The 16414-nt window shown below is 35.8% G+C and overlaps 1 protein-coding gene across 2 annotated transcripts in view; it reads right to left on the bottom strand.

Annotated features, from left to right (window-relative positions):
• MBOAT2 (membrane bound O-acyltransferase domain containing 2) overlaps nucleotides 1-16414 on the bottom strand; it is a 93523-nt gene that overhangs the window by 6877 nt on the left and 70232 nt on the right. For both annotated transcript variants that reach the window (XM_066547236.1, XM_066547237.1), the window contains 6 exons: nucleotides 16209-16392; nucleotides 10336-10528; nucleotides 7898-8001; nucleotides 7502-7566; nucleotides 2642-2774; nucleotides 18-169 (listed from right to left, as the gene is read on the bottom strand). In XM_066547236.1, the coding sequence (XP_066403333.1) occupies nucleotides 18-169; nucleotides 2642-2774; nucleotides 7502-7566; nucleotides 7898-8001; nucleotides 10336-10528; nucleotides 16209-16392 (831 nt within the window). The remainder of the gene's footprint in view (nucleotides 1-17; nucleotides 170-2641; nucleotides 2775-7501; nucleotides 7567-7897; nucleotides 8002-10335; nucleotides 10529-16208; nucleotides 16393-16414) is intronic.

The raw sequence follows: 16414 nt of genomic DNA, 5'->3' as shown, positions 1-16414 counted from the left end.
AGGTAGAATGTGCTTACCTGTAAAAGGTGAGAGAGGGTTTTACAGAGAGCAGTACAAATGGCACGACTGTGTAACTTATTGCTGCTTGAGTTGCCATCCATGTTACAATATCATAACATAGTTTAACAGCAGGAGATTGAACAAAATAGTGTCTGATATTGTTTCTTATCTGAAAAAGCAGGTAATACTGAGTTAGCTGAGGAATAAACCTTGAGAGCACAGTTTGTTGCATTGACAAAATGCATAGGATGCATAGGATGAATTTACATGTTACAGTTTGGTCAAATATATTTGAACTATTCAAAATGCCTGTTAACTTCAAGAATTGGTTCAATTTCCCTGCAATTCATTCAGCATGGGAATTAAGCATTTATCAATTTAAACAGAATTTAAATAAATTAATCCTACCCTAAATCCAATGCAAATTTGCACTGATTGTCTGAATGAGGCAGAAATTGTATTCTATCAAGCCATACTGTAAATATAGAGGGTTGGAGTAAGTGAAGGCCAGAATCTTTCTGACAACAGCCTCCATATAGAGTAAGCCATTTTTATACACTTGTTAATAAAAATATATTTTAAAGCAAGTAGGGTATATATCAGAATATACAAAATATCAGTTCTAATAACATACTTCAGGGGTCTTAACTTCTGTCAAGTGGGATTATTATAAAATTACTCAAATTTCTATGCTGAATTTTCTTTTATTCTAAAATTCTGCTCAAAAGATTGAATACCAGAAGTATTTAAAAACTCAAATCCAAATCCCACACAGGGTTGGGTCCAGTTTTATTTAAGTCTATAATTATAAAGACATAAATAAATCTTTGCCTCTCCTTCCTTTGACTGAACTGTTCTCTTTGCTCACACTCTTAGGTGCTGACAAACCAAGATGGGCTCAATTCAGCCTTTGACCCCACTTTATACCACAGTTCCACCTCCCAGTCACCTGCACTGAAGCAGTGCTCTCTGAAAAGCTGCACACCAGAGTACACTGTTCAGCCTCCTTAACCCCTAGTTTCTTTAGAACTCCTCATTCCAAAGAACGTATCCAAAGCTAGCTCCTGCTGATTTAATTCTTCACATTAAAAATCCTTTTTGACCCTTCTGGTTCTTCTAATTGTCCTGTAGATACCACATTCCCACTCAGTCTTTTCTTAGTTAAGCTAAGTCAAACAAGTAATTCTAGCTACATACCCTTCATTCTGCCATCTCCCTCTAATTATTCCTATGGTCACATGCAAGGACTTGCTCCTGAGTTCTGTAGAACCCAGATGAAGCTTCACAAAATTTCTTGTAATCTTGTATTTTTAGGACTTGGAGAACAACTTTTAACACAAATCTATGGCTGCCACTAGTAAATACCCGGTTATGAAATCTGTAATGATTAAAGGTATTTCAATAAGTTGGATACATGCTTAGGCATAACAGAACAAAGTGTGGATCAGTGTTGCCAAACTTTGCATTTAAAGGCTAGTAGAGTTAAACAACAAATATGCTCTAACATATCTTAGTTAATATTAAGTACCTGTTGATACAGACACTGAAAATACTTTTTTACTAGCCTATTGATTGATACATAGGAAACATGAATACGATATAGTCTACTAGAGAAGCCCTGGGTGAAGGGCAGTGAGCACTCCACTTACTGGGCTCATCTCACTAAGTAAACAACTATTATCTGTGAACTGTCCCAGAACCTTGGCTTTTGCTCCAGCCCCTGGCTGACAAATGTCAAAACTTCCCTGTGATAGATCTGGAAGAAGAAGAAAGCTCTATCTATTGTAAAGAAAGGAGTCGGTTCTGTCAAACAAGGACTATACCCATATCTTGTGAAGAAAGAGAAGCATTTGTTTATTGATGTAGTAGCAATCTTAATCTGAAGTACCACCTTCCCTTAGCTATTATAGCAACCACAGAGCAGTCGGCTTCATTTCTCACTCCCCTGGTTCTTTCAACAAAAAAGTGCTCTGTTATGCTGCTCTGATCTGATGTGTAATTTGCTCCTCTTTTCCACTGAGTGACTGATAAACCTGTCTCTGTTCTTACACAGCTTTCTCAGGCAGAACAGTGAGAGATTTCTTGGCAGATTTGCTGTCTCCATATGGTTCTGAATAGCAACTGCAAAAGCTTGTTAATATGACTGCACTATTGGCTGGCCAGCTTGAAATAGTAACTGCACTAGAGACTTTTATGTGCTGCTTGAGGGGGAACATTCTTTTGTTATCCTTACAACAGTACTGGAGAGAAATTAGGGATGAGGCAGACTCTAGAAATATATAGCAATGACACCCAAATTTTAAGCTACTCATCGTCACTAATGTTTTCAAAATTATTTTAGATAACATCAACTGCTCAGCATGCAATAGTAACACAGTAACAGTTAATACAGAGGAAGAGCTTCCACAAAAGATACAAAGGTGCTACAAAGATGTTACAGGCTGTGTATAGTCTAGTTTGTTTCCACCAATCAAGCCCTCCTTTTCATTAATCATCCCCATTGTTCTCATAATTAAAAAAAGTAAACACCATTATCAGACAGATTGTGTATTAACAGTAAAGGGCATCTTAGGAGCAATGAACATGATCAATTTGCTTTTACAAAACTTATTATTTATGAAGATACTTGGTTTGTACTTACAGCTCGTGCTGCTAGTGTCATTAGTACTCCTGTTAAAAATGTTAAATAATATCCTGGATAAACCCCATGCCAGATGGCAGAAAGAATGAAGGTTTGGATCGTTGGGCTGAAGGTGGCTCGCTCATAGCACACTCTAGCAAGTCAGAAATAATTCAAGATAAGTAACATGAAACAAATCACCCAGTCTTCCCAGCTATCATTGATACTTTTACCAGTTTCATCTCCAACAAAGAGGTTTCAATGCAATTGCAGTTTTCTATTATTTAATAATGTTGTCACTATATTATGGCTTACAAAAAACACTTAAAGCTATTCACAGCTCCTGATTCCAGCCCTCAGTGCTAAACTTGTGCTCAGTGCCATCACACATTGTCCTTATTCCTAATGAAGTGATACACAAGCATCCAAAGATGAGTTTTGGCATTAATACAGGATCTTGAGCCATCAAAGAATGCGTTTGAAAAGCTGCACTGGAAGGTACAAACCACCGCCAGATTCTTGGGATGAGTCAGGTATGTTTTCCATAAAATAAGAGCAGCTTATAGGAACAGGGGAAAACTAATAACTGCCTTCAATTTTGAATAAAGAAACTACAGTTGAAAACGTCTGTGTGACACAATTAAGTGAGCATGACAATGAAATTGTAATAAATACGCTAGTGCTGAGAGAGTATTAAATAAGGAGAATGCTGAACTCTGCTTTCTTTTAAAACTGAGACTCTGAATTACTAGGCAAGGTCCTATAGTAAGGAATTCTAGAAGGAAGAAGGGAAAAAGGAATCCAAGAAAGGTGGTTTCTAGAAGACAACATTATATCACACAATGACAAACCATCATGATGTGGAAGAATGATAGGAAACATGGTAAAGTCCTGATATAGCTTCATCAAGAGTTCTTTAATGCCTTTAATGATTTGAAAACCAAAAGGCAATAGGAAAAATGGAAACAGATACAAACTAACAAAGCAAAAATAAACACCACAAGCATGCATGAGCACAAATCTATAGCTAACATAGAAAAATGAGTTTTAACTAAAAAAGCTATAGACATGAATATGTTAAAAGGTTTTATAACCACACAGCAAGTAAGAAGGAGAGATAAGAGAATGCACATCTGTTGTTCAAAGATAACAAACTAATGATACTGAGAGCCGCAACATCCACTACCAATCTAACTACTTTACTGCAACTTCCACATAAAGATTACTGAAACCTACTGATGCAGTCTATGTTGAAGAACAGAAGGTAAAAAGACAGGATCTGAAGAGGGGAAGATTAAAAGTGTAATTTTCTAATTTAGTTTATTTCAGTCAAATAGATGTGGTAAGTTTTATCTTATGAGGTCTTCAGTGGGATATGTGCACAACTCCCTCCTCTTGCTAAAGGGCTTCATTCAGAGTGGCAATTAAGATGAGAACATGGGGCTGGCCTAATACTTAAGACTGTCTGAGGACATTTGCCCAAAACAGATCACTTTAAAGAGGAAAGCAACACTGGCCAGGCTGAATAGTAAATAAAGACATTTTTGACAGAGAATCTATCAGCCTCAGGAGTAGCAAAGCATTAGAAAAATGCGCTGAGTCAGGGAGACATCTTGGAGCAAAATACTTCTCATCAAAACCTCATTTGACACTGCCAGAAGTCATCCCACCACCACAATGACCTCTGTCTTGGCCAAGACAGAGCATCCCTGGTAGACACAGAGTAGCTGCATCCAGATAGGGGCCTGTCAGTGCAGTGCACCATGAGAGGGAGCAGTGTCTCATCCCTGTCAGCTGCAGGCACATGGATTTGTGCCAGGCTTTTCTAGGGGGCATGTGAAATCACCAGATGCACACCAAGCTGGAGCACCCACATCTCCCACAGGCAGTGCATGCCAGCAGGGTTTTGTGTCCCCCACATCCTTAGGAGAGGAGGTGCAGTTTGCATGTAATTGTGTACGTACAGGTGTGCTTTTTAATCTGCTTGAGATTAGTTGCAGAAGAGTGTTTTAAAATGTTTACTACTCCAAAGCACTAAACACATGTGAAATGTTACGTGTTCTAATACTGCTATTAATTCTAAACGTATATGACTGGTGGCTAATTACATCTCATTAATAAAGTGATACATGTCTTCAATCTTTATTTGCTTTAAAGTACTGAAATTATCCCTGGAAAGTATACAGGAGTGAACAAAACTCACTAAATTAACTAACCAAATTTCACCTGTATCAATGCAAGTGGGGTAAAACAGTACCAAAAAATTCCTCAGATTTCAATTTCAAAGAGTAAAAAGTAAACTTAAATGCTTCCATGATTTGGCAATAATAAATCTTGTTCAAATACTTCATTTGATGATCCTAGAAACAAATGAAGGAAATATGGTCATCACAACAGGTTGAGAAAATCTATTCAAATATAGGTGGTTCAGGTTATCCATAATGCTCTAGAAGTGGGAAGATGCATCAACTGTTGAGCAAGGTACTGTCTTCAGTCTGGTTCTATGATTTTTTTACTAACTTAGGTAGTAGACTGAGAAGTATTTCTTCCACCTTGTCTTCCCTTCCTTTTTTGAGATGGAAGGTGGGATGGACAAGATTGACATTGTTTTCTTAGTAGAGAGCACTAGAATCCAAAATGTTCTTGGCAGACTTGAAGGATGTTCTGAAATCAACCAGATGAAGTCCAAAGCATAGAACATCTAATAAGAAAAGTGGAAGACACAAACCAGTACCATTCCTGTAACATTACTCAAAAAGTGTAGCTGAATATGAATATGGATCAGCAGTATGAAACACTGAGCATCAGCTAAGCATGAATCAACAGTAGATTGCTGCTGCAAAAAAAGACAGATAACACCCTTTCTAACACATCACAGTATTACTCAAAGAAAATAATTATAAATAATCCACTCAAATTAATCAACTCTGCCTCTAAAAAGCCAGGGAAAAAATCTTGAAGGTCTTAGCAGAAGTACTACATCTACTCTAAGAAGACAGAAGGTTTGGAAAGATGTCAGAATTGAGCAACAAGAACCACAGAGGTTTTGGAAACATGACCAAAGACAAATGGGATGAGATGGTTTCTTTAAAAAAGAGAAAGAATGGGCTGAGGGGAACATAACAGCTTTCCCAGCCAGGAAACATTATAATGACATATATTGTCATATATGTAACTATGCTGTTACATATATGATACTATGTAAATGTCTATTTTAACTTGCATGCTTGTAATAATAATGCCTTTAAATTGCTGTATACTATGATCTACACTAAATATTTACTAAACCTCTTTGTGATCTGTAGCTCCATTAACTGTGTTTTTTACAAGTTTGTTTTTACACACAATCAAGCTTTAACTGATGGTTCCTTTTCTACAATTATCAGAAAAGAACAGAACAAATGCTACTGTCTGGTATTTCATGTGAGATGAATGGCTGAACTTTTAGGTACTTCTATAAATGGTAAAAAAAATGAGTTATTAAAAGTGGATGTTTAAAGTAATCCATGACTTTGTCCTCTATGCAAATTGTTGGAGCATTGCCACTAACCAAATGATTAGTAACAAAGTATATATTCTCTACCACTATTTATGGATCTCTTTTACTTGCAACAAAACTTTCACAGAACATCCACCTTTCCACACCCTTTCACTTTGACAGAATCAATTTAGACCATCCCCAAGGATTCTTTTATTATTGTTTTTAAAAAATACTTATTAAAAGAGATGCTATAATTTTTCTTCACATCTTCTTTTATTATCACCCTGAGCAATTGACTTGCATTTTTTTCTTTCAATTTTTAACAGAAATATTATGCTTCTTCACTAATAATTTTTGCTTAGAATCATTCTGTTTAGCAGATTTGAAAGTTTGTTGAAAGTTAATCTTGTCCTATTATGTTTTAATACTATTAAACTTCTGTTCTCTAAATCAAAACAGCTAAATTACATATTTGGTTTTTGAAATGCTACATTTGAATACCTGCAAACATGCAATTTTTTGTTGACTGTCCTAGAAACAGATTCCATTGACCATTGAGCCAACCAGAATAATCACATAAAATTCAACTTCTTTTTTAAACTGGGTGAGCAAAATATTTAGAGATGAAATTATGGAAGAAAGAGAACATACTATGAAGAAATCTGATGGAAGAGACATCCAGTTGCCAGCTATCCTAGAATAAGGGGTAAAGTCCTCTAAGTGATCCCAAGATAGGGGCCTCAGTTAAACTTGCACCTGTGGATAGGAGATCAACTCAACAGTCTGACTGGAAGAAGGGAAACAACACCCATGAGCTACTCAAGAACACTTCTACTTTCTCCTTACCACAAAGAAGCAGAATGGTGTAATTCACAGGGACTGTACCTGTTCCCCAGGCAAGGAAAAAGAGTGCAGCTGAGAGAGTGTCATTTGGAATTTTTGCTGACAGCACATTGTAGGGTTTGATGTCTGTCATACACTCATAATGGAAGGAGCACAGAAAGTCCTCTCACACAACATAGAGAAGTTCCTGTATCACTTTGTGGCTAAAAATAATGCAGAGCTTTCACAGGCTGAGATGCACACTTTGCCTGCTGCTCTCAACAACGTGCACTGGCTGAATGCTAAGAGAGGGGAAAAAGACACCTCTACAGATTAACAGTTTTAGGTTCCCTATGGCCTGTGAAGGAAAACAGAATCTATCATAACCTGATAGTTTACACTATGAGAGAAGTCCTAAACTCAGAAGCTTTACTTCAAGTATTACAAGAAGAATCTCCCGCACAGTTGCTAAACAAGTGATATTTTGTGGGAGTTAGCTTCAAATGTTATACCATTTTCAAAGAAATATGGATCTCAAAATTTTCAGTGAAAAAAAATTTCCTTTAAGAAATAAATACCTTTTGAGCCAAAGAGCTGTTTGGATATTCCAGTTATCAAGAAACATCTTGAAACTTGTGGAAAACTGTAAAGTAAAACAAACTAATTATTTCCATAATTGCAGAGTGTCACAATGTGTTTCAAAATTCTTGTGTATAAATTATAAATCCTCTCACCCAAATTTGTGATGAGCTAAGTTATTTACTTAACTACTTATAACCACAGAATATTTTGGAAGTCAATTGACATGTTCAAAACAGGCTATTTTCCACCCTTTTTTAAAGGTGTGAACACATCATTTTTGACTTAGAACATATTCACTATCTAAAGGAACAAATGTGTAGGAAAAGTTATTGAAATTAAGAGTAACTACCTACATGGGCATGTGTGTTTTTTTGAAAGAACCAGAAACAAACCTCTATTTGCTGGATTCTCAGATTTGATATTAGATCCCAACGTGTAACTCCATTTTTATCGTAGCCTCTAAAACCAAACCCTGCTGCATTATTAATTGCATCTGCTGCAATGACACAAGAAGAAACAAATGAATTATAAACTGTCTGTATTACAAATTGTGCATCACACAACACGTAGTTTATTCAAAACATTTATCGCATTTTAAAGACTGTGTTTATTTTTTCTTTTAAATACTGAGGATCACTTGAACAAACAGAAAACAATCCAAGCAACACTAGCTTCCAATTCAAAAATTTGCACAAAAGCCTAAGAATGAGAGGTAGCACTAGCTACTACACAGTAAAGATGTTCCCTGTCTCCCATACCACCTACTTAGACTTGCCTGAGCAATCAGACAGAAAAACAAACTCAGTGAGATGCATCAAGACTATAAAACAGTAGCTGGTTTTAATGATTTGAAACAGCAGCTCAATGTTCACATGCATGTCTTTGGTCTTCATTATGCAGCAACAGTGATGCTAAAAGCATAAAGATTAAATTGTGTGATTCCCTCCATGCAGGTGCACATTCACAGCACCCCATGGAGAGCAGTGCAAACCCAACAGACAAAACCAGGAACTTTCTAAGGAATGAAGAGCTCGTCAAACTTCCACTAATGGCACAAGGTCACTGTTACAACACCTTTGAATGTGAAGTGTTTACAGTGCATGTCAAAGGTCAGATGTTTGAAGCAAACAATATTTTTCCATAGGAGAAAAAGCTTCTACTGTCATCTGGGCTATGCAAGAAAATACCAGGGATCTCTACTGCCTGTCACTTTCAGTCATCACCTTCGCCTGAGCTTTGTTAGCTCAGACACTAACATTTCCTTACCTGTATTTTCCAAATTAGGATGGCCACACATAAGGAAATGACATGTGCTTGAATTTATAATAGTTTTACTTCCTTGTGGATTTTTTCTAAATATCTTTAAAAAGTAACAAAATTTGCTGCCTTACATCTGACATTGCTATGCCAACTTCAAATAGTTGGCAATAGTTTTACGCTCAATTAGAAACAACTGCAAACACAAACTCCATAATCTTTTGCAAGCTAGAATGCGAAGACTGTAACTAGAGTAAGTACTCATTTTATTAACTAGCATTTTAGTATTCATTTTAAGTAATTAATTTCATTAACACTTTTTTTAAAGTGGCAAAAATAGTAATGAACAACTCAAAGGTGTAACATCCAGTAAAACTGTTAAAGCCCCTCACATTCTACTCCTACCATTATAGGTTTAGATGAGACAAAATGGAAGGAAGAAGGCTAACAAACTAGAAGTACAGAGTTGGCATAGTTTATTTTTTTTTGGTATTTACCAGAGGAATGCTAGCTCTAAACTGCTAGCAAGTGCATAAAGAGGAATCCAACTGAAGTATTAAAGGCCAAAAAAAGCCCAACTGAAATTATTCACTTTTCAGATGACTACTACTATTTATAGATGATGATACGGGTGTATAAGAGCATAATATTCAAAAGTATTTATTTCCACAACAAGCCCCAGAACTACTATATCCAGACAAGCTGAAAGTATTTAATTCATTGACCAGGAATGAAAGCAGCAGCTGTAAATGAGTCATGCTGCTCTGCTACCCTAAAGCTTTCTTTATTGCATTGTTCCCACAGATTTTCTCTCAAAAGAACTATCAGACAAATATGCAAAATTGGAGAGGAGGAGGAAGCTGATGAAATCTGTTGTGTGAGCCACTTTCAAGATGTCAGCTTACTTAAATAAAGTATCTTCCTGTTGTACACATTGTTTTTTTACAAGTAACATAAAGGGAAATGCAAAATATTCTTTAAATGGTATAATCTATTCAAGTGTCTTAAATAAATTACTAAGCACATTATCCCACCAGTCATTCAAACTTTTAGTAAACTAAGGCTAAAACTGAAGTGTCACCCATCAAATTCTGAAAATGCCACCTACTATTAACAACAGTATCATGTACCTGAATTCCAAAGTATTAATTTTCCTTTGTGATTGAATAAAATCAAACAAATTACTGATAACTAACCACAGAAAGAGGTTAAAATTAACTCTGAAGATATGCCAAAAATAAAGGTATCAAAATAAATTTTTAAAAATCATAAACAAAAAGGATTGTACATCAGAACAGATGTACCACTACTTTTCCTTTTTTTAAAGTTACTGTTCATTGGAACACTATCACCTTCCAAAAAGAGAGTGATCACTTCTCAAAAAGAGACACTACTCAATGTACTTAATACATTGAAAGACTTAAATGCAATCAGGTTTTCCTAAGGCCTCAAGAGGGCACTACCACTTTTAATAAACACTGAAGTGTGCACATCTCAGATGACTCTCAGTACTCTTTGATACTCAACAATGGTCTTTCTGTTGTTATTATTATCTTTTTAAACATATACTTACCTAAAGTCCATGCAAAATAATACTTGGGTCTGGCAGCCATAAGAGACACATACAGGTAGAAAAACCTTACAGGCCATGATGCTGTAGCTCTGAAGTTATCATCAATGTTGTATTCCACAGGCAAAGTTTGTGTAACAGTCATGTGGAAGAGTAAGGACAGTCCACAGATCAAGAGCTTCTGTGCCACAGCTATCTGAAAATTTAAGGGAGATTCTGTAAGCTTCATTTTTTTGTTTATCTTTTGGAAACAAAGGAAAGTTATAATCTTCCTTCCCTATACAGACATACATATATGTTAATTTTTCAGTAATATATACACAAGCAACTTTAAAATAGTTTATAAAAAAATCTGTTTTATAGAGATTCAAGGAATGTTGTTATATTGATCAAGTTGTGAGCATCACTTTCCATAGCCAACGCAATAAATCCAGTCTGACTACACTGACTCTCTAAAAGTCCTTTTAATAACCAGAGCACCTTTTGCAAGTCAGGTGGTTTTTTTTTTTCTTATTTTCTTGTCAAATTACTGAAGCAATTAAATTGTTAAGACATCATAACACAAAACATATAATCTAGGACAAAGTAAGATTATTACTGCAGAGATTCCAGAATAATGGCAAAACTTCAGTTTCTTTTCAGGACCCTTTGGCATAATGCAGGTGTTCAATTTCTGCCCAACTCAATACATCAATCATCTCTGTTACATTATCAAAGCATCTAAATTCTAAACCAACTAAAATACTGAAATGATTTATGAATTTCAGCCCAAATTTCAGCCAATCAGTTCTAGATGGACCTGTTTTCCCAATCAGAGTGATCAAGCTACAATGGTACAAATAGTATGCTCTCAGATATGTACGAGTGTGTTGTTCAGATAGGACCTACTCAAATTTTCTCAAAACTCAGCTTTGCTATAACCACCACAGTAAAGAGTATGTATCTTCAGTAGAACTTTTCTAAGGTTCTATTATAAAACATACAGAGCAATATAAGCAATATATGCCTGACACTGACTGCTTTAAGTCACTAGTCTGGTCCACATCCCAAAGGCAGACACCATATTTTGTGAAAGACCCCAGTCACATACTAAAGGAGGCACCAACAAGAGAAGCTCGAGAGCTAATTCACAGAAATATAATTTTCAAGCTTTTGTTTTATGCAATCTCAATATTTAAACATTACTGGTTTAATTTACATTACAATTATACAGATACTAAACTTGACAAGAAAACAATCAATCTACTTTTGTCTGAAGCATCAGAACAAAAATATAACCAGAATCTGTCTGTGCTGCTTCCAGTACACCCACCCAAACTTTTAAAGATAACATCCTGCTTCTCTGAGAGTTCAGCTCAACATTTAGTTCCAAAATAAAGGGCTATTTTTTTCCATTATACAGAATGGGGCAGTAAATGTCCAACTGAAAGCACACACTTTGGCAAGACATAACATATCAAAGATTCACTCAGTTGCACAGATGTAAGAAGTGGTACAACCTGACTAAAGAGTGAGACTTGGAAAAGTTCTAAAACAGTGAGGGTATTTTTGGATATTGCATATATTTCACTTGGCTCATCTCAGAAGACATTTCAGAGAGGATCAGGAATCCCAATGATTTCACAAAAAACATCTGCCAGGTAATTCAGGAGGCAACTACCTATTAATGGTTAAAGCTGGTGCTTAATTATTTGTTTGCTTTCTAATGAACTTGATTTTAATACTTTATTCTATTACAAGAGCTCAACGTGAAGAGCATTAATTTTCTAAAAGCATTCCTTGGTTATTTCAGAACTATTCATAATCCCTCTCTTTGCTACAGCAGAGGGAAAGTTCAGTTGGCTTAACACCTTCAGGATCTTCAATAGAAATGTATGTTCATAAAATCAGTTACTACTAATACTAATCAATCTTTAATTCTGGTAATTCTGGTGACAAATACAAAAGTCTGATATTTGTAAGTATCAGAAGGCATCACCCCAAGTTTGAAGACATTTGCAAGGATTTAACTTTAAGGCCTAGGCCATAATTACAAGTCATGTTCAATTCTGCAGGAGAAACAATGAGCTGGTAACAGTAACATGCAAGTTAAAACATAAGTATGAATATATAAAATAGGTTCTTTCCATCTGAAGATGACCACAAAGTCTCAAAAAATGTTTTGGCCACTTATATTGTTATCTCTGTTCAGGGACCTGCCTTGTGCCACTGCCTCTATTTGCCAATTTTTCCATTAGTAAACAGATGTCATTCACCTGCCTATTCAACACCAAATATGCTTTGCATTTCTCTGAAGGTTGTTAAATAAATTGTGGAGGGGAAAACACCTCTTTTATGAAGGAGCATCAGATTTTCAACAAAATTTATTTTAAGAACAAATAATGAACTCATACAGTATTCTGTCATGAATTAAACTTTTTTTTTTTTAAATTACACTACTTCACTCAATAATTATATATCCCAGCATGCTGATACCACTTACAGGGATCAGAATCAGAGATTACAGGGTCCTTAGAAAATTGTGGTGGAAATAAATCTCCCACCTCTGGGGAGCTGCTGTTTCCAGACTGGTTTAAGCAGTATTTCTGAGGCCAAGCCAAACACAGGCTGCAATGCAAAGGAGTCCTGCCCTGCCTCCACTCCCTCCCTGAAGGTTTGGCTCGTGCTCCTTAGGCTGAGTCAGATTAGAGAAACAAATCAGATGAAAACCTAGATTTTTGGCATTTTGCAGGAGGGGGTTTGTTGGAAATTTTTTGGTGGGAAGGTGTGTGGTATGTCTGGCAGGTTTTGGTGGGTTTTTGTTTGTTTTTTCACGACAAGTTAGATTCAGACAAATCAAATTATCTGACTCAAACTACAACACTGTGCAATGATACCAACAAAATCATTGTTCAATTTTTCAATTACCTATTGAAATGCATTTGATAAAACATTCATCCACTTCTTATTACTTAATTAACCTTTCTTTGCCAAGGCATAAATGGGAAATCACTGAATTGCACAGTCACATAGAGGGGTTCGTCAATTTTTACAAGGATGAAGTAATTTGTAGTTTCATTTATTTTACTTTTTTAAGTTTTCAACATAGCAAAATAACTGTTCTGTTAAGAAATTAAAAGACAGTAAAATGCAGGATAACTTTGACCTCAGAAGAAGCATGAAATACAAATTATTTTACAACAAAAAGGTAAAAAGATCTGTCTCATCCAGTTTTGATGAACAACTGAGCATACCTGTATAAAAATATGAAATATGATCAACACTGGGAAGGGAAGTAGGTACTTAAGCTAGAAGACAGTGCCAGGACAAAACTAGATGTGCATAAATTAGATGGGAATATAATTAGGTTGAAAGCTAGATACCTAATTGGAGAAAGCAGTTCAGGAGCAGCTTTCTAACTGAAGAAATAAAGGTAAAGCACTCACAGAGCTCAGAAAGTTTAGAAATAAATTACTGCATAAGCATGTATAACATATACAAATAGATTTTAAAAAGTAGAGAGGAATCTTGAAAAATTTTATTTGAATGAACTTGTTCTTAATTTGATAAAGAATCAGTACTTAATACATAATATTTAGTGGTATTAAAGCACATTATTTTGGAGAGGTTGGTGCCTCAGACAAAAACTATAGATATTTAAGCAAGAACATTATAACCTGTAGGAAGATTCTGCATAATAAGCAAGAAAGTAGATCTCTGATGACAGGAATCTTGTATTTTAAGGGTAGCCATAATAAAAAGAAACTTACAAAGACAGATATTAATTTCTGAGAGTTGACACCACTTTGAGCACCAACAACTGATAGCTTGCAAAAAGGCACAATAGGAGGGATATAAGAAGTAAGTTTTAATATGGTGACTTGTTTCATTTAACATGCAATGAACACAGCAAAAGTACTAATCCAAGTTTACATCATGCAGTCAACACACATTATAGAGGAGGAGGCTGGCATGAACTACTTCAGTTATGTAATTTTATTTAACAATAAATGAAACTTACTGTAACTCAGCTCAAGGATTCTTTTTTATTTATGACATTAACATTTGCTGATCTCCTCTACATTTCAAATTTTTTTGAGTTACGTAAAAATTTATTCTTCTTGAAATAATAACAAATTTTAAGTATTAATATAAAGTTAATGGTATTTAAACATTCTTCTAGAACAAGACAATGAATATTTTAATTGATACAGCAAATGCAGTGAAATTGTGTCATTCATCTTTCTCCAAAAGCACACAATACTCACTGGTGTTATAAAATGCAGCCAGATTTCTCTAACACCAGTTGGGAGATGAAATATCAGGAGCATAAACAGCTTCTCTTTGTTTTTATGTCAAAAGCTAATGCAGCATAAATTGCAAAAGTTTCAAGCATTTTAAGAGCAAATAATTTTAAGGAAAAGCACTTACCTGAAAGAAGAAGCCATCATAGGTTTATATTTATTTCTATTGACCTTGTCCATATTACTAGCAAGATTATGTGGTAAAAAGCCAGGAAGTCCTATCAGGCAATCAGTGGATGTGTGTCCAGAAGTACTGATACAGGCAGGTTTGGTTTACCTCCATTTATTTGCAATAATTTTACTATATAACTGTTTTCTGCAGAAATAGGATTTTAGTACACAAGACTTTACTGGGCCAAAACAACATTTAGAAACAAAAGTGCCTGCAACTTTGTGGATACAACACATCAAAGCAGAGCATGGGCCATGTGATGCTGATCTACACAAGGAATTCGCAGTGTCTCACCCTTCCTAACATGTTCCACAGCTCACTTGTGTGAACTCACATGCTCTGTCAATTCGTGGAGCACCTTCAAGTGTTATCATCCTCCAGCCAGGAGTTTAGATTCCAGTTGTGCAAGTTACTACAATCATACAAGATGGGTAGAATGGAACATGCAAAGAGTCCTCACCCACCTTTCCAAGGATGGAAGTGGTTGAAGAAGCCCCAAGTGATTGGGAAGCGCTCCCTGTTGGCCCAGCTGTGGGGCCATGACCTCTAGATGGTAGGACAAGACAAGCAGCTCCATGTGGGAAAACACCTCCATCTGCTCCAGCAACAGCTGGTCTCACAAGACAAGCAGAACATGGGCAACTGGTGCTGGAATTAGCAAAAGCCATCCATGTGACCCCATGATAAATCTGCCTCTTATGGGAGGTAAGAATTATCTTAGGCACATGTAAATTTAAACGCCTGATACATTACTACGTAAAACAATATGAAAAGAGTGAAAAGATAATATTCAATACTCTGGGCATTAACCTAATTGGACTAAATTTTAAAAGTTTTGTGAGCTTTTGATTTAAATTCAGGTCATACAATCTCTCCTGTAAGGCATGATCAACTGGATTATCTTTTCTATGTATTTGGTCTCTTCTCCAGTAACTGACCAAAGAAAAAAAAGACTTATGTGTCTTGAAGTATTGTTCATAGTGTTATGGATAGTACATCTTTTACTACACCTTCAGATCAAAATCCTTCTTTAATACCTCTCTACATGACTGCAAGCATGAAAAATGAAACTATTTCTATGACCTTTTCAATTTGTTACATATGACTGGGTTTTTATGCACAGTATATGCTTTGAAGTGAACATGCATGAACAGTTTTCATTTAAAGATGGCTTTTTACCATATAAACTTGTTAGGAAGCTCCAAATTAATCTGCTTTTATCCACAAGATCCAGACTGGAAACCATGGAGAAAACCTGCCTTTAAAAAATAAGCATGTAACTTTTTGAACAAGGAACTATTCTGTTGATGAACGAACTCCAGACTCAGCTCAGCAGTTTTGCCTGTAAATGAAGAGTGCAAACCAAGCTTTCCATGCAATGATTCCATAAGCATCAGCACGGCAAGAGTCACACATCTTACATTTGGGGAAGGATCCGTTTGTTCATACTTTGTATCTTCCTTCCCATTTGCTTCAGACTGTTGCAGTTGGTATGATCTGCCTTCAATGAAAGTAATATAGTCTTTGTAAGAGCATAACGGGCCTGCCAGGATACCCATGAAATTACAGTTGTAACTTAAATACTCCAGTAGACTTGGCATGCGTCTGTAATTCAAAGACAAGCAAC

The sequence above is a fragment of the Molothrus aeneus genome, chromosome 3, assembly GCF_037042795.1.
Source record: "Molothrus aeneus isolate 106 chromosome 3, BPBGC_Maene_1.0, whole genome shotgun sequence".
NCBI classification, from domain to species: domain Eukaryota; kingdom Metazoa; phylum Chordata; class Aves; order Passeriformes; family Icteridae; genus Molothrus; species Molothrus aeneus.
The sequence above is the reverse complement of the archived record's forward strand: the minus strand, read 5'-3'. Positions and strand labels throughout refer to the sequence as shown.